Source organism: Stenella coeruleoalba (genome assembly GCF_951394435.1).
Source record: "Stenella coeruleoalba genome assembly, chromosome: 16".
NCBI lineage: Eukaryota > Metazoa > Chordata > Mammalia > Artiodactyla > Delphinidae > Stenella > Stenella coeruleoalba.
Genome location: NC_137162.1, coordinates 33,357,898 through 33,372,985, shown reverse-complemented (window position 1 = coordinate 33,372,985; position 15,088 = coordinate 33,357,898). Strand labels below are relative to the sequence as shown.

The 15,088-nt window shown below is 47.2% G+C and overlaps 1 protein-coding gene across 2 annotated transcripts in view; it reads right to left on the bottom strand.

Moving 5' to 3' along the window:
* The window catches only part of MYOF (myoferlin), a 155,763-nt gene that overhangs the window by 14,530 nt on the left and 126,145 nt on the right, over positions 1-15,088 (bottom strand). For both annotated transcript variants that reach the window (XM_079900916.1, XM_079900917.1), the window contains 9 exons: positions 14,706-14,804; positions 13,161-13,286; positions 11,063-11,218; positions 10,538-10,629; positions 6,708-6,878; positions 5,835-5,983; positions 3,159-3,298; positions 998-1,086; positions 814-909 (listed from right to left, as the gene is read on the bottom strand). In XM_079900916.1, coding sequence (XP_079757042.1) covers positions 814-909; positions 998-1,086; positions 3,159-3,298; positions 5,835-5,983; positions 6,708-6,878; positions 10,538-10,629; positions 11,063-11,218; positions 13,161-13,286; positions 14,706-14,804 — 1,118 coding nt within the window. The remainder of the gene's footprint in view (positions 1-813; positions 910-997; positions 1,087-3,158; positions 3,299-5,834; positions 5,984-6,707; positions 6,879-10,537; positions 10,630-11,062; positions 11,219-13,160; positions 13,287-14,705; positions 14,805-15,088) is intronic.

Genomic DNA, 15,088 nt, shown 5'->3' with positions numbered 1-15,088 from the left:
GGCTGAGCCTGTGCGTCCGGAGCCTGTGCTCCTCAACGGGAGAGGCCACAACAGTGAGAGGCCCGCGTACCGCAAAAAAAAAAAAAGCGTCAGAGATACAGAAGCACAGCTAATTTACTGGCTCAATTTTTGGAAAGTTCATTCTTTTTAGAAAAAAAAGCAATAAATGACAAGTATAATTTTATCTGCAGACTGATCAAGATAGGAAACAAATACTTTTTCAGGATTTTATAATAATTTAACGTTTTGGTGCCAAAGGCATATCTTTACCAAGTTCTGTTTCAATATTATGCTCTTGGTTTTGATCAAGGGTTAATACAAGAAATAAAGCATAGTAAGGTTTTGTGGTTAAAAAAAAGTTATGCTAATGTTTCCTCTCTTCCATGGACATTAACTTCTGGTAATAAAATATATTAAAAGAGAAACTTTGGAAGCTCTACTTCTGTTTCTAAGGCTAGTTACTCAAGGTATTAAAAATGAGTAAAAATGAACTGCATGACTAAAAGGTCTCATAACAAATCTGCTTAATAAACTGAACAAAACCCACTTTCTTAGAAAAGAAACACTTATCAGTTCTTACAGGCATCAGATGCCTCTGTTCATAAACAACATGCACACAGGTTTCTCTCTTCTTTCTGTTCTCTCTCCCTTTGTCTCCCTAGAGCTTCCTAAGCAGATTGCATTCATGAACTATAATAGCTTCAAATAATCAAGGATCCTCTAGTGGACACTTTCAATACTGAACACTCATGAAGGAGAGAGTCTGCTTTGTTCACCGAGTTTGGCATGCTCTTCCATGCCAGTCTTTCTTACCCTTTAACGTAGATGTCGCTCATTTCCTCTCCTGTGATGCTTTTCTCATCCAGGATAACGTCCTTGGTGTTCCAGATGATCACACGCAGGTAGTATCTGAAAGGAGCACATTTTGAAGGTGCTTTTTTTTCTGGTCCTGAACCAAGACCCCAGTAAGATACAGCAGGGTCTCAAGATTACTTACTTCTTGGCTTTCCGGGGTGTGATATTGAAAGGAGGGCCTGGTGGCCCCAAACTCCTGGGGAAAACATCCACCCACATCTGAAGTTTTCCCTAAGCCATTCAAAAATGAAAAGAGAAATGAAGTTATATTATGGGTGGTAGAGACTACAATTTTCTTTCATACGTCTTAGATGAAACTAGTTCTTCAGGCCTCCTAGTTTATTAGTCCGTATGGAAGGCAAACAAAAATGGAGTAAAAGAACAAACCAAGATGAATCTTATACCTTCAGTGTCAGGCCATCCGCCCCCCATTCTCTCCCAGGAGTCTCTGATGGCTGCGTGTACCTACCTGTATCAGTCTGAGTCTTCCCCGGTTAATAAAATGAGGGGCTTCCCAATGCTAACACAACCCCCAACACACAAACACACACACACCCCCTCTTACAATGACTAAAAGTTGGGCCCTTCACACTCAGAACAGATTTCCCGCTGTCACTCTATCCATCTTCACATTGCCTACTTGATATCAGTCCCAGTTTTGTGACACCCAAGGGTTTCTCCACTTACCTTGAGAGAGAAAATAAAAATAATTTAAAACTGTATTTAATTTTGTAAAAGAAAAACTTACAGCATGGCACTTTCGAAGGAGAGACTCAAACAATGACAAGAACATGACTGTTCCCCCCAAATTGAGGACCCCCTGCGTTGGCTTGCTAGTGTCTACCGCCTGAGAGGTAGCTTGCAGGAAGGGGGAGAGTGAGAGCCTGGACTGACACCTGTGGCGCCATCTTGGTGAGGCCCCACTCAAGTCTTTGACGGCTACAGACCAGGCCCATATATCTGACTGGAGTATTCTTCCAGACAGGCTAGGAATGCCACTAACACACTGTATCAACGATACAAACCAATGTAAATCCCCCAAACTGTGTTTGGATGTTCTGTAGACTGCGTTCATGACTAAAACAGACTGGTCTTTAAGAAGGTTGCCAGGAAACCACTAGGCTGGTTTCCTAATGCACTGTGATCAAAATGAATTATCTGAAGCTCTTGAAAAGGGATATATGTTACTGGGATCCTGACTCTCTTCCCACTAATCTCCAGGGCTCAAGGGTCTATTATACATCAAGCACACTGCAGAAATTAGGCATCCAGGTGTCTCCTAAGACCTACCCGGAGTCTGTCCAATGCAGTAGGCAGAGGTGATGGAAGTATTGGTAGCCCAGGGAGCAATCTTCCTCGCTTTGTAATGTCTTAAGACTTTATTCAATTGAGGAGTAGGAGTGGAGAGAGGAGAAATGGGCTCTTTGTGAGGAAAGAAGAAGAATTAGAGAAGGAAGAAATCAAAATATGGAACAAAATAAGAGTGAGTGACAAAATCAGCTAGTAAGCCCAGGCTCCTTGTGGTCACTTTTTAAGAGACCACGGTTCGGCTATCAGTGTCAACGATATTTGCATCCATTAGATAAATATTTCTTAAAGCACGACTTCCTAACCATCTGCATCAGAACCTCTCCAGATACTTGTTACAAATTCAGATTCCCTGCCCCACCCCAGACTTATTGAATCTGAATCTCTGCAGGCATGACCTGGAAATCTTCATTCTGACAAGCTTCTACATGGACTATTTTGTCATTTTCCATGTCTCTCCTTGCTTCTCTGGGAACTGCTCCCCAGCTTCTAGAAACTGACCTTCCCCCATCACTATCAACATGGTCCCTGTGATGAGCCATCCTGTGTACTGTATCCCTGTCCTCCTGGCTAGAGCTGAGTGGTCCAGTGGTGGACAAATGGGCCAAGTTGGGGCAACCAATCCTTTCCACGTGTGGAAGTAGATGGGGCTACATTATAACATAAACTCAGAAACCGTCCACAATATTCTGACACGTGGGAAGGTGATCACAGGAAGGAAAAGTGCAGGGTAAAGGAGACTCTGAGAGAAACAGACAAGAGACAGGGAGAAATCCTGGTCCAAGGTTGTTCTGAGTCAGTGTCACTCTCCTGTCTGGATTTAGTGAGTTACCTGAAAATTCTTACAATAAATTCCCCTTGGGGATGAAGCTAACCTGAGTTTCATTTCTATTTCGTGTATATCTAAAAGTATCCAAAAAAGATAAAAGAGGCGAGTCTGTCAGCTATCACCAGTGCCTTTGGAGTGTGGATGAGGGGTTCAGAGAGCCCTTTACCTGGGAGATATTAGGCTGAAAGGTGCTATGCAAAGTCCTTGTTTCCACGTGTTCAGGGACCAGCCCCTGAGTCCTAAGGATGTGAAGGGCAAGGCGCTCCTCAGGGGCCCCGAGGTGTTGGTGCAGGGTTTTGTTGGCTTCTGCAATAAAGAAGGACAGTGAAACAGGGATGGGCATCTGGGAACAGTTCAGCCAGATCGCCTTGAGGGATTTGCAGTACTTCACCCCAGACTCTGCAAAAATGGTCAGGCAGTGCCAGTGTGCAAACCAGCTTGTGAAAGAGTTGTTGATAGAAATAGCTCCTGACTGGACTTCCCTGGTGGCGCAGTGGTTAAGAATCCGCCTGCCAATGCAGGGGACATGGGTTCAAGCCCCGGTCCAGGAAGATCCCACGTGCCGTGGAGCAACTAAGCCCGTGCGCCACAACTACTGAGCCCACGTGCCACAACTACTGAAACCTGGGCGCGTAAAGCCCGTGCTCCGCAACAAGAGAAGCCACCACAATGAGAAGCCTGCGCACCACAAGGGAGAGCAGTCCCTGCTCGCAACAACTAGAGAAAGCCTGCACACAGCATCGAAGACCCAACAGGGCCAAAAATTAATTAATTAATTAATTAATTAATTAAAAAAAAAGCTCCTGACCAAGAGACCTGCCCCAACCAGGCTCATTTCTGACTTGTGGGCTGCCAATAGTGAAGAGACCAGAACGCTCCAGAATGTGTAAGTGAGAGCAGCCCCTATTTACGTTGGTGTCAGGGGCTCACTCCGTCTCCCAGACTCCCTTACAGTTAGGTGTGGCCGTGCAAACAAGGTAGGCTAGAATATAACGTAGGTGGAAGTGACATGTGTGTCACTTCAAGACCTAGCCCATAAAACCCTCTCACGTAGGATCCTCTGTGTGTACTTTCTCTTCTGGACGCGGAAGAAAACAGTGACCTTAGACACCTGAGCTGAAGAAGGGCAGAGCTATAAGATGGAAGAGCCTAGTCCATGAAGCATTGTTTGGAAGAGGGCCACCCACCTGTAGGAGTACCTGTTTTGAATTTATGAGAAATAAACTTCTATTGTGTTAAGCCACTGAAATTTGTAAGTTTAACTATTACAGTAGCTAGGTAGCATCACTGTGGCATTTAAAAAACATAGTCCCCAAATTCTCTGTCACTCCTCCCATGGGGAGGTGGGGTCTATGTCCCCTCCCTTTGAATCTGCAGACATATTTGACCACTAAAGAGAGGATGCTGTGTGACTTCCGAGGCTAACCATGAAAGGCCAGGCTGGTCTTCTTGGGGTGCTCGCTCTGGCGGAAGCTGCCAGCCGTGTAGGGAGTCTGGGTGTCCAGAGATCACCCTACGGGAAAGGCCTGGGTAGGTGCTCTGGTCATCAGTTCCACGTAAGCCCCCATCCAAGAGCCAGAAGCAGATGCCAGCCATGTGCGTGAGCCACCCTGGACATCCAGCTCAGCAGAGCCTTCGGATGGCTGCAGCCCTGGCCAACCTCTGACAGCAGTCGACTGCGTGAGCAACTCAAGTGAGAACTGCCCAGGGGAGCCCTTCCTGAACAGCTAACCCGCAAAACTATAAGCAAAACAAAATGGTTGTCATATGGGAAAAGAATCTAAAAAAGAGTAGATATATGTATCACTGATTCACTTTGCTGTACAGCAGAAACTAACACAACACTGTAAATCAACTATACTCCAATAAAAATTTAAAAAAATAAAACAATATGGTTGTTTTCAGCGGCTAACTTTTGGGGTGATTTGTTATGTGACAAAAGTAACTGGAACAATCCTGACTGATACAGCTTTCTGGGGGTACTGTTTAATTGTTGGGGGTAATCTTCTCCATGGGGCCATGCTGCTTGCCAGTTTATTCCCAGTCCCTTTTGCAAGTTCTCCTGTTAACAGCAGCATCAACATTTGTTAAACATCTTATCATCCCTGATATCGACCAAGTCCTCTTAAGAGAGCCAGGCAAATATAGTTTCTTACAATGTCAAGAAAAAACAGCTGATGATCAGGAAGCACTTTCACTCCCGTATGCCCTGGGCTCAGCTTTCTCTGGCTCTCCCATGTGCCCTCAAAGCCACAGCCCACTGCCAGCCCCTCCAGGAAGCCCTCCTCCCTACGAAACACTGAATCATGCCACAGCTCTTATGCTCTATTAAGCTTATTTCAGTCTCTGTCATGATGCAGTTAGCTGTTTACGTGTCAGGACAGATTGCATTATAAATTACCGCTGAGGAAAGAGCAAGACCTCAAGCTCGGATGTGAGCCAGATGTGAACTCAGCAGAGTCTTCAAACCAGCCCCCAGCATCCCTGAGCCTTCTCAGAGAAGGACTGGGAGAACGATGGAATAAAATTGGAGGAGAAATTCTTCCACTACCATCTGAGCACTTTTGAGCTAATTATGCATTACATGGAAATAAGTTAATTATTAGAACTTTGTGTTCAAAGCTCAAATGGCTATGACCTAAAAAGGTCAAGTGAAACATAAGACAGACAAGAAAACGTGTCCACTTTGACACCTGACATGACAGCAAAACTCTACTATAATGGGGCTTTTGTTAGACAGTCATGTGTACGGAATTCCCTATGGTATTAGGGTACTGCTCTGTCCACCCCCCTCCCCAACGCAAACTTGTAACCAGCTTGCCATCCATGGCAATGTGCTTACCAAATTCATCTAGGCTGTAGTCTTGTCCTCCATATCTGATTCTACTTCCGTCTTCAGAAAGGACAGGTGGCGGGAAGCCTTTGAATCTGGCTACATTTTGAAGCAACTGTGTTGGTTTCAGTTGATCTCGCCAGGTGTTGACTCCAGAGCTGTGAATAATATCCCACACCCAGAGTTACCGCAGGGCACACAAGTTCTTCTTGGATTCATACACACACATACTTATAGGTGCTCTCATGTTAACGGGGGAGCAGGGAATGTGCTCTACACGTTGGCTTTTGCCCAGAAATCTATTTAGGATTTAGAGACCTAAAATCCACAATCATTTTGGCCTCAGCCAATTGGTACTCCCCGCCGCCCCTCAGTTTCCTCCTCTGTAAAAAATGAGTTTGACTGAGATCCCTGTAATCACAATCGGGAAACTTATAAATTAGAAAGCACAAGCTGTATCTCATTCAATACTACAGAAAGGCACTGTTTAGCACTCAGGGAAAGAGGGACATCACAGAATTGATCAGTTTGGAGGGAGGGGCAGGGAATTCCTGCCATCAAACATTGCCAGCTCTTGGTCCTGGGCATCAAGGAGGGAAGGGGCTCGAAGAATGGGAGAGTGGAGACTGGTTCTCCAGGGGCTGCTGCCTGCGCCATCCCCACAGAGCACTGCACTGCTCCAGGGGCCAGCGTTGTACACAGACGCCAATGTGAATGGGCAATGCTATGGTGCTGATTCTCTCTAAGATGATTCTATTATCAACAACAGTATCTACCTCACTCACACGAGCAGGGGCTCAGTTAAGACAGGCCCTGAGGTGGAGCGCCAGAGCTTCCCCAGGTATTAACGTTAGATGGAGCAAACTGTCAACAAACACTTACACACAGTACTGCTCAGGAATGCCGCAGTGGGACCCAAACCGGGAAAGGAATCGGTTTTCCAGGTCAATAATCGTTTCTCCTACTTTTTCATCACGGGTAAAGGTGTCGTAATCATAGACAGAAATTTTCAGGTCTTTTTCTTGAGGTAAGTAGCAGCTCAGTTCATACATTCTGAATAAACAAATGCAAGGTTAGAATCTCCATGATCCCACCCGGGCGTCTCACACAAACCAGGGCTCTGCACAAAGACTCCCCGGGCCGGGGCTGCAGGAGGAGGACATCATGGCCGGGATAACCAGGTGGATGGCGGCGGGCAGGGATGCTTGATTAAGTGGTGCCCGTTAGTAATGAGAGCAACAGATTGTACACTTGCTCAGGAGAAGATCCGGGGCTTTAAATGCCTAACGAGAACCCCAGCTTTGCTGCTTACTAGCTGCGGGACCCTAGGCCAGCTACTTAACCTCTCTGTGCTCAGTTTTCTCATCTGTAAAATGATGATAATGTTCCCTACCATCCCATGTCGTTACAAGGGTCAAGGGAAGAAATGTTTAGAAAGCATTTGGTATGAGTGCATTACTCAAAACCCAATAGCTATAATAGTAATAACAATAAATTATTATAAGTTATATAATAATTATTAATAATTATAATATTAGCATATATGCCTATTATCTGGGCACCCAGTCATCTCTACCCAGCTGGGAGATTAGTAAGGCACAAGCACCCTGATTTATAGCCCCCATATCTGTGCCCCTACTATGTTACCTTCTCTGCCTCAACAGAGACCACCACCCCATGGAACACCCTGGACTCACCCTACAGGAGCATGAGGGTCTGGAGGGGGGAAGTAGAAGGCTGCCAAGAAGGCTCCCTCCCTCCTCCCAGGCTCTCTGGCTCTGCCACTGATTTGTGAAGGCTTTTCTATAGTATCTGTATTAAAATGCAAACACTTCTGAGAGAACGATAAACGATCAAACAGTAATTTCTGTGGTAGGTGAGCAATATGGTACCAGTTCTGAGATGGTGATAGCTGTACAGCATAAGCTCCAGATGGGTGGGTTTCGGTTCTGTATCTGCACACAGAGGGCTGAGTCCCATAGTAGGTGCTCAATAAACTTTGTGGACAGAAAACCGTGAGAGGCCTCTTGCATCTCTCCTCTCTCACTGTGCCTCCACTTCTCCTCCTGTCACTCTGGTGTGTGGACTGGTTCTTGCCCAAAGAGCCAGGAGTATTAATCTCTTGAGCAGAAGAGTATGTGTCAGTGGGGCTCTGGAGACAAGCTTCTCGGGTGCCTCCTAGATACATCTCAGTGACTTCTCCAGACTGCTGCAGCCAGGTGGGGGCCTGCAGGAGGAAGGCGGCCCAGGATAGAAGGTGCTGGAGTCATGGCCACACCTGAAGCAGCATATCCACACGAGCCCCCAAATTCCATTACTGGATTCCAAGGGACAGGTAACATGTGTCCCTTGAGAAAAAGAATTCTTTGCTCAAATAAGTTTGAGAACCACTTCTGTTCCTCTGGGCAAACTGAAGGTTCTGAGAAGTCCTGCAGTTATCTTTTTAAGCCAAGCATCTTGGTCTGATGAAGGAATACGTCGTTCTTTAGAACACAATTAACATCTTCTGAACAGTGGCCGAGCACGTAGGAAAGGCTGCTCCTTCGCGAATTCCTTTCATGGAATCCCTGAGGGTCTCCGCTGAGAAGAACGTCACCCTGGAGAAGAGTGAGGCCAGGGACCGCAGCCGTGGGCGGGGTTGCAGAACCGCGTCTCCCTGGCTCCACCCTGCTGGGCGGGGTGATGTCTGCACGTTCACCAGATGGCGATTGGCCGTGCGGAGCTTGACGGCATCACTTCCTTCCGGGGTGGCTCCAAGCTAGACTTTTCCTGCCACTTAATTAAGCTTGTGCTTGGCTCCGAGATGAGCGATTCAGACAGGGCCACCTTTCTCCCGTAAAAGCTGGCTTTCCCTGCTTCCCTGTGTCCCTCGCATGGAGCCCTCCTTCCTGCCCTGCGTGCCTTTTCCTGTCTAGACCTCAGGGCTGGATCAGGGGAAGAAAAGGAAAACAATCATATTGCCCTGCCGGAGGATTACTTCCACTGCCTGGCTCTAGCACGCGGCCCCGGGGTGTACAGCACAGAGGGTGTGCATGTGCGCGCGTGCACACGCATGTACACACAAGAGAGGGAAGGGTTGCATGAGGGCACCCAACAACAAACGCGAGTAGAGAAGAAGCGGATGGGCAGGATAATAAAGCCAGAAATTAAAATACAGTCACACGTCAAAAGAACAAGTGTCCTCCTTCTCAGCAGGGTTCTGGGGAAAAATAGCACTGTTTTTACAAATGTTTTGTGCAAAGAACATTTTTCTACAGGTGATGGCTTGGCCCGGAATATGAAACATTACCAAGGGTGTTGGAAAAGCCTGGGGCTCGGTCAGGAATTTCTACCTAAGTCTTGGCTGCCCGGTGCACCAGCTCTGTGGACACAGCTCTGGTGCCCTGTTTCTGTCACCTGTAAAGAGGGGCCGTTTCTGCCTGCCCTGTCAGCTGCCGGGTTTGACACTGAGGTGAAAATCAGATGGTGGCGGCCTTGCAGACGCTGCATTCAGGTGGCCTGGGCGTGAGTCCCGGCTCTGCCGCTCAGCAGTGGAGTGAGGTGGCGCTGACTCCCTCCGCGCCTCCGTTTCTTCTGTTGTCAGGTGAGGGTAGCCCCTCAGAGTTGTGAGATTTTTGAGATGTTTTCTATGAAGGGCTCGGTATAGTGCACATCCACAGTAAGAGCTCAGCAAATAGTAGCTATTATTAAATGTGGAAGTAGTTTATAGCTGAAAAAAGCCAGTCCTCTTAGAGGTCACTTGGGGGCGCCTTACCCTTCAGAAGGTTCTGATGAGATCAGTGTAACAGTCCAGAACAGATGTAAGATGGCAATGATGAAGACGGTAATGCTATTTCAGGAATCTTTGGGGTACTTCCCTGATGGCACAGTGGTTAAGAATCCGCCTGCCAATGCAGGGGACACGGGTTCGAGCCTTGGTCCAGGAAGATCCCACATGCCATGGAGCAACTAAGCCCGTGCACCACAACAACTGAGCCTGCGCCCTAGAGCCCGCAAGCCACAACTACTGAGCCCGCAAGCCACAACTACTGAGCCTGTGCCCTAGAGCCCATGAGCCACAACTACTGAAGCCTGCGTGTCTAGAGCCTGTGCTTCGCAACGAGAAGCCACTGCAATGAGAAGCCCACCCACCACAATGAAGAGTAGCCCCCACTCGCCGCAACTAGAGAAAGCCACGCATAGCAACGAAGACCCAACAGCAATAAATAAAATCTTCGGGAACAGAAGACAGGGAGCGGGACATCTGACCCCATCACTTTCTGCTGCCTTCTCAGTTTTGGTAACAGAGTCAATAACACATATACTGGCTCAAAGTGGTGGAGTCAAAGCATCCCAGAAAAGAGAGCTCAGCAGGATCGGGGAGTGAGAACCACCTTTCACTACATGTAAGTCACTGCCTACCCTTCTTGTCTCGAAGCCACAAACCCTCTGGACTCCTGGGCCTCATTACCCGCCCCCCGTCCCTCCAGGTCTCACAGCAAATCTCTCAGACTTGGTTTAGTTTTCTTCATGGTACTTTTCACTTCCACAAATTTCTTGTATTTGTGCATTTACGTATTTATTACCTGCCCCACCGACTTGGATATTTGAAGAGTTCACAGACATAGTTTCACAGCTTCCGAGCCTAGAGCAGAGCCTAGCACCCATTGCATCCTTAGCACAGAGGCCAAGAAGAAAAGAACCACAGAAAAGCGTTAGGAAGTGCCCGTTACCTGCCGAACACCGGGTTGAGAGTGTTGGGGATGTAGTGGTCTCGATCTTCCATTACTTTTTTGCCCAGCGTTATTTTTATATAAGGGTCACACTGTGGGGACAAAACAGACAGCAGGTTATGTCACCACGGGGTGCCAGTTCAAGGCAGTTTCTGGGACAGACTCCACACCCGCTCCCACCCTGATGAGAAGAGGTAGCCTCAGACCAGGTCTGGGCAATGCTTCCTCTTGGCGCCACGCAGCCAGAGCACCTTTGGAGGAGAGGCAGTGGCGGGGAGCAGTGACAAAGCAATTCTCCTCCGAGGTCACGTCTGTAAAATGAGAAGGGTGAACCAGAGGCTCCAAAGCCCCTTCAAGCTCTGAGATAAATCCCCACAGGGACAATCCTCCTGAACAGATTGTTTTGATAGAGTATCTTTCCCCTTGTGAGATAACAGAGCCCAGAAAGAAAGAACATGACAATTACTGTGGCGGATGACTGTAATTACGTTGCTGTAGGAGAAGGCTCCACGCCCAAACTCTTACCAGGCCATTGTTGTCCTGGGGCTGGAGCTCTAAGCCTCGAACAATGTAAATCCTAACCGTGCATTCCTGTGGGACACTGTCAGGTAGTTCCCGAAACTGCCGGGGAGGGGCCGGCACGCTGGGGTCATCCGACAGTGGGTAGATTCTGAAGGAACCCTAGGAGAGAGACACACAGATGTACTCGCAGGACCTTGGGCGATCAGGGCAGAGGGCTTGGGGCAGTGTCCTTTCCCCCAGGACACTGGGGGCAGCCACAGGGGCTGTGGGATTGGGAGATGAAGGGCTGCCTTTTGTGAAAGAGATAGCTATGGTGTGCTTTGCATGTTTCCAGTGGGGAAAGTGAGTGATGATAAAGTAATTACATAATAGATCACAGGGGAGAAGAAAGGGCAGGGCAGAGGTAGGGAGGCCCGGCAAAAACCTAGGCAAGACATGGAGGTGGCCTGGACCAGTATGATGGCAAAGGAGGTGATAAGAAGTGAAATTCTGCACATTTTTTGAAGATAGGAATAAAAATGATTATTTTTTAAACCCAATAAAGTATAAAGGGTGATTTCCCTTTTTTTCTGCATCACCCCTATAAACCCCCTTCCATCCACTCCCAGGCAAATTCCCATTCATCCCTCAGGTCTCAGCTGAAAAGTGTCACTTCTTCCAGGAAACCTCCCTGATTGCCCCTGGGTTGGATAGGTTTCCTAACACTCTCTTCTAACCCCGCACTCACCCCTATTGCAGCACTGACCTCTGCGTCGTCACTGTCTATTTATTGTCTATATTCTTCACTAGACTGGGAGCTTCCTGAGGGAGGGAACTATTTCTTGTTTATCACTCTATCTCCAGGACCTAACACCGGGCTGGGCATGAAACAGCAGGGACACAGTAAGCAGTTTCTGAATGAGTGAGCCATCAGGCCAGCTCGAGAGGCCTTGTATTTTATCTTGAAACCAGCTTATGTACAAGAGAAAGCACTGAAGTTGGATTCGGAACACGTGGGTCTTAGTTCCAGCTACTTTCACTCAGTAAAGCAGCATGATGTAAGCACCTACCATGTGCCAGGTACTGGAGGCCAAAAAACGAACTCTAGGAATCCAGTCTGGCACAGGGGTGCTAAGTAGGTTTGACTCTCATGCTATCTTTGATGGCTTGGTGGAAGGCTATAATGAGAAGGATTTTGAAACCACGTGTAGGGTAAAAGGGTCTGATAGATGAGCAATGTCTGCTATTCGAAAGGATTAGAAAGTAACAGCACATCTGCCACGGATTTGCCAACTGTGGTTGGAGGGAGGGGCAGTTGTGAAAGCAGATACTTACAGTGTGAGTGGTACTTTAGTAGCAGCAGGGACCCAGGGAGCCTGGGGTAGGAGTGAGTCACCCTGCCAGGAGCAACCAGGGAACACTTCACAAAGAATGTGACATCGGAGCTGGCGCTTAAAAGAATGAGTAGGAGTGTGTCAGACCACAGAGAGGGAAGGAAGGGCGTCCAGGGAATGAAGAAGTTGTCCCAAAGCTCCAAGTTGTGAGAGGACAGGGTGTGTTTGGGGGCTTGGAGAGGATGCAGTGGCAGGAGAGACAAGAAGCTTGTGAAAGGCCAGCCCAACCCTTGGAAGGAGTTGAGACTTGACCCGGTGGAAACTCAAGCGATGTCTTTAAGCGGTCGAGAAACACGATCAGATTTGGTTGCGTGGAAGATGGACTAGAGCGTGGATGAGAAGGGTGGCAAGGACGATGGATTGGGAAAGTGCTGCACTGGTCCTGCTGAAAGCCTGGGAGGGGGCGGGGGACGCGCGCGTGTGTGTGTGTGTGTGTGTGTCCGTGTGCGCGTGTACGTACGTACGTACGTACGTACGTACTAGAGCTTAGAGAGGCTGACTCTACAGGATTCAAGGCTGGTTGGCATCAGCAGGGAGAAAGATAACAGAGAATGGCTTTGAGTGTTCTGCCCCCAACCCCACTGTCCTCGTCCTTGTTGGCATTTTCTAGCATCCTTCAGATGTCAGGGGATATGTCCCTGACCCAGAGCTTGGTTGTCCTTTATCCTAGGTCTATAAAGAAAATAAAGATGGATCTTAAACAGGACACACACACACATTTTACTCACCTTAAACTCTCCTACCACAGAAGGATCTTCATTCTCATCTGATTTGCCTCGATACAGCTTGAAAGTATCTGAGAAGTCTGTCAGGCCCTCGAATTCCATTACATCCTCCAGTTCACAGTCATATATCTGCAAACCATCAACAGATTCTTAATTTCTCATTAAAATACAGGTGGAATCTAAAATCAAAAAGACTGACGATACCAAATGGGCACGAGATGTGGACGGAGCCCCAGAACTCTCACGTTGCTGGCTGCAGTGCAGGATGATACGACCACTTTGGAAAAGTGTCTGGCAATTTCTTATGAAGTCAAACATCCAGCTACTCTATGATGCAGAAGTTTTATTCCTAGGTATTCATCCGAGAGACATGAAAACATGTCCACATGGTATTAGAATGTCCATAGCAGCTTCATCATCGGGAGAATGGATAAACAAGTTGTGGTATATCCATACAATGGAATATGACTCAGCAATTAAAAGGGGCAAACTACTGATGCACAAGACAGTATGACGGCTCTCAAAACTACTGTGTTGGGCTAAAGAAGCCACACACACACAAATACGTAGTGTATGAGTCCACTTATTTGAAGTATAAAAAAAGGCAAAACCGATCTACGATGATGAAATCAGATCAGTTGTCTCTAAGAGGGTTGGAAGGTTGTGAGAAATTGAAGGGCAAGGGGTACAGAGGAGTTTTCTGGGGTGATGGAAATGTTCCTTGCCTTGTTTTGGTAGTGGTTTATGTAGGTGTATATACAATTATCACAACTCACTGAATGGATTACTTTATTGTACGTAAGTTATACCTCGATAAAAAGCTAGAAGAGGAGAAGGAGGAAAAACGGAAGGAAAGAGGGAGGGATGGAGGATGGACAGCGGGGCTGATCTGCCAGCCTAGTTTATTTCTCTAAATAAGCAGTTCTTTACACACTGGTGTTTCTCAAGCTGCACTGAGATGTTATGACAATCACATGAAAGAAAGTAGATGTTTCCACATTCTGAAAAAATGAATAAAGAACTGGAAAACCCAAACCATTAACAGGAAGATCGTTCACAGCTAGACTGGCCTAGTCCAATAGCTTGTCTTCCTCCTGGACACACAGTTGTGACTGTACACTGCATGCATGTAAAAGAATCAACCTCTCAGCTAGTGAAACTGATGCTCGTTTAGAGGACAGAATAAAGCATGTTGATATTTCATGCTTTTTTTGCAAGAGCACCATGACTTTGAAGGTCTCCCTTGGTCAAACTGGACAATTGTTGGCCTAATTAGTGCAGTGCCAACCCATTCCCAACCCTCGGCCAGATGTCCCCAAGCCCTAAAGTGGCAGTCACATAACCATAAATCAACAGCTGTCCTCAAGCCCCAGGAATCTTGGCAAAGGCAAAATCCATCACAAGGGGGCTCCCCAGGAGGCCAGAGGTGCTCCTGGCCCCTCAGCCTCAGCACCCACCATTGGACCTTTCAGTCTTTCACTCAGCTCTGCCTGTGGCCAGTTTTAACGCATGTCAATCCCCCACCCACAGTAGCATAAGCCCAGGTACCTGGAGTTTGGGATAGCCTTTCTGAATATATTGTCCACATTTTTCATGTTCCCCTGTGGAAGCATAATATTTACTCCACCAGTCAATAATTTCTTCCTCCTAAAGAAAGACACATGAAAATGGAAAAATCTTTAGTGATGCCCTGGATTTCCAATCATTGCAAGAAAACTCATAGGTAATAGACAAGAGAAACAGGTACTTCTGAACCTAAAAGAGGCGAGATTATATGACTCTTGTTTACATGCACCAAAGCATTCAGGATTCTTCTACTCAGAAGCTGGAGGTGAAATGATGATCCTTGGCCAATGAAATGTGTTTGGCTTTAATGGCCACAGCTACACTAGATGACTTTCTTACATTCTATGGATACAATCTATTCATTT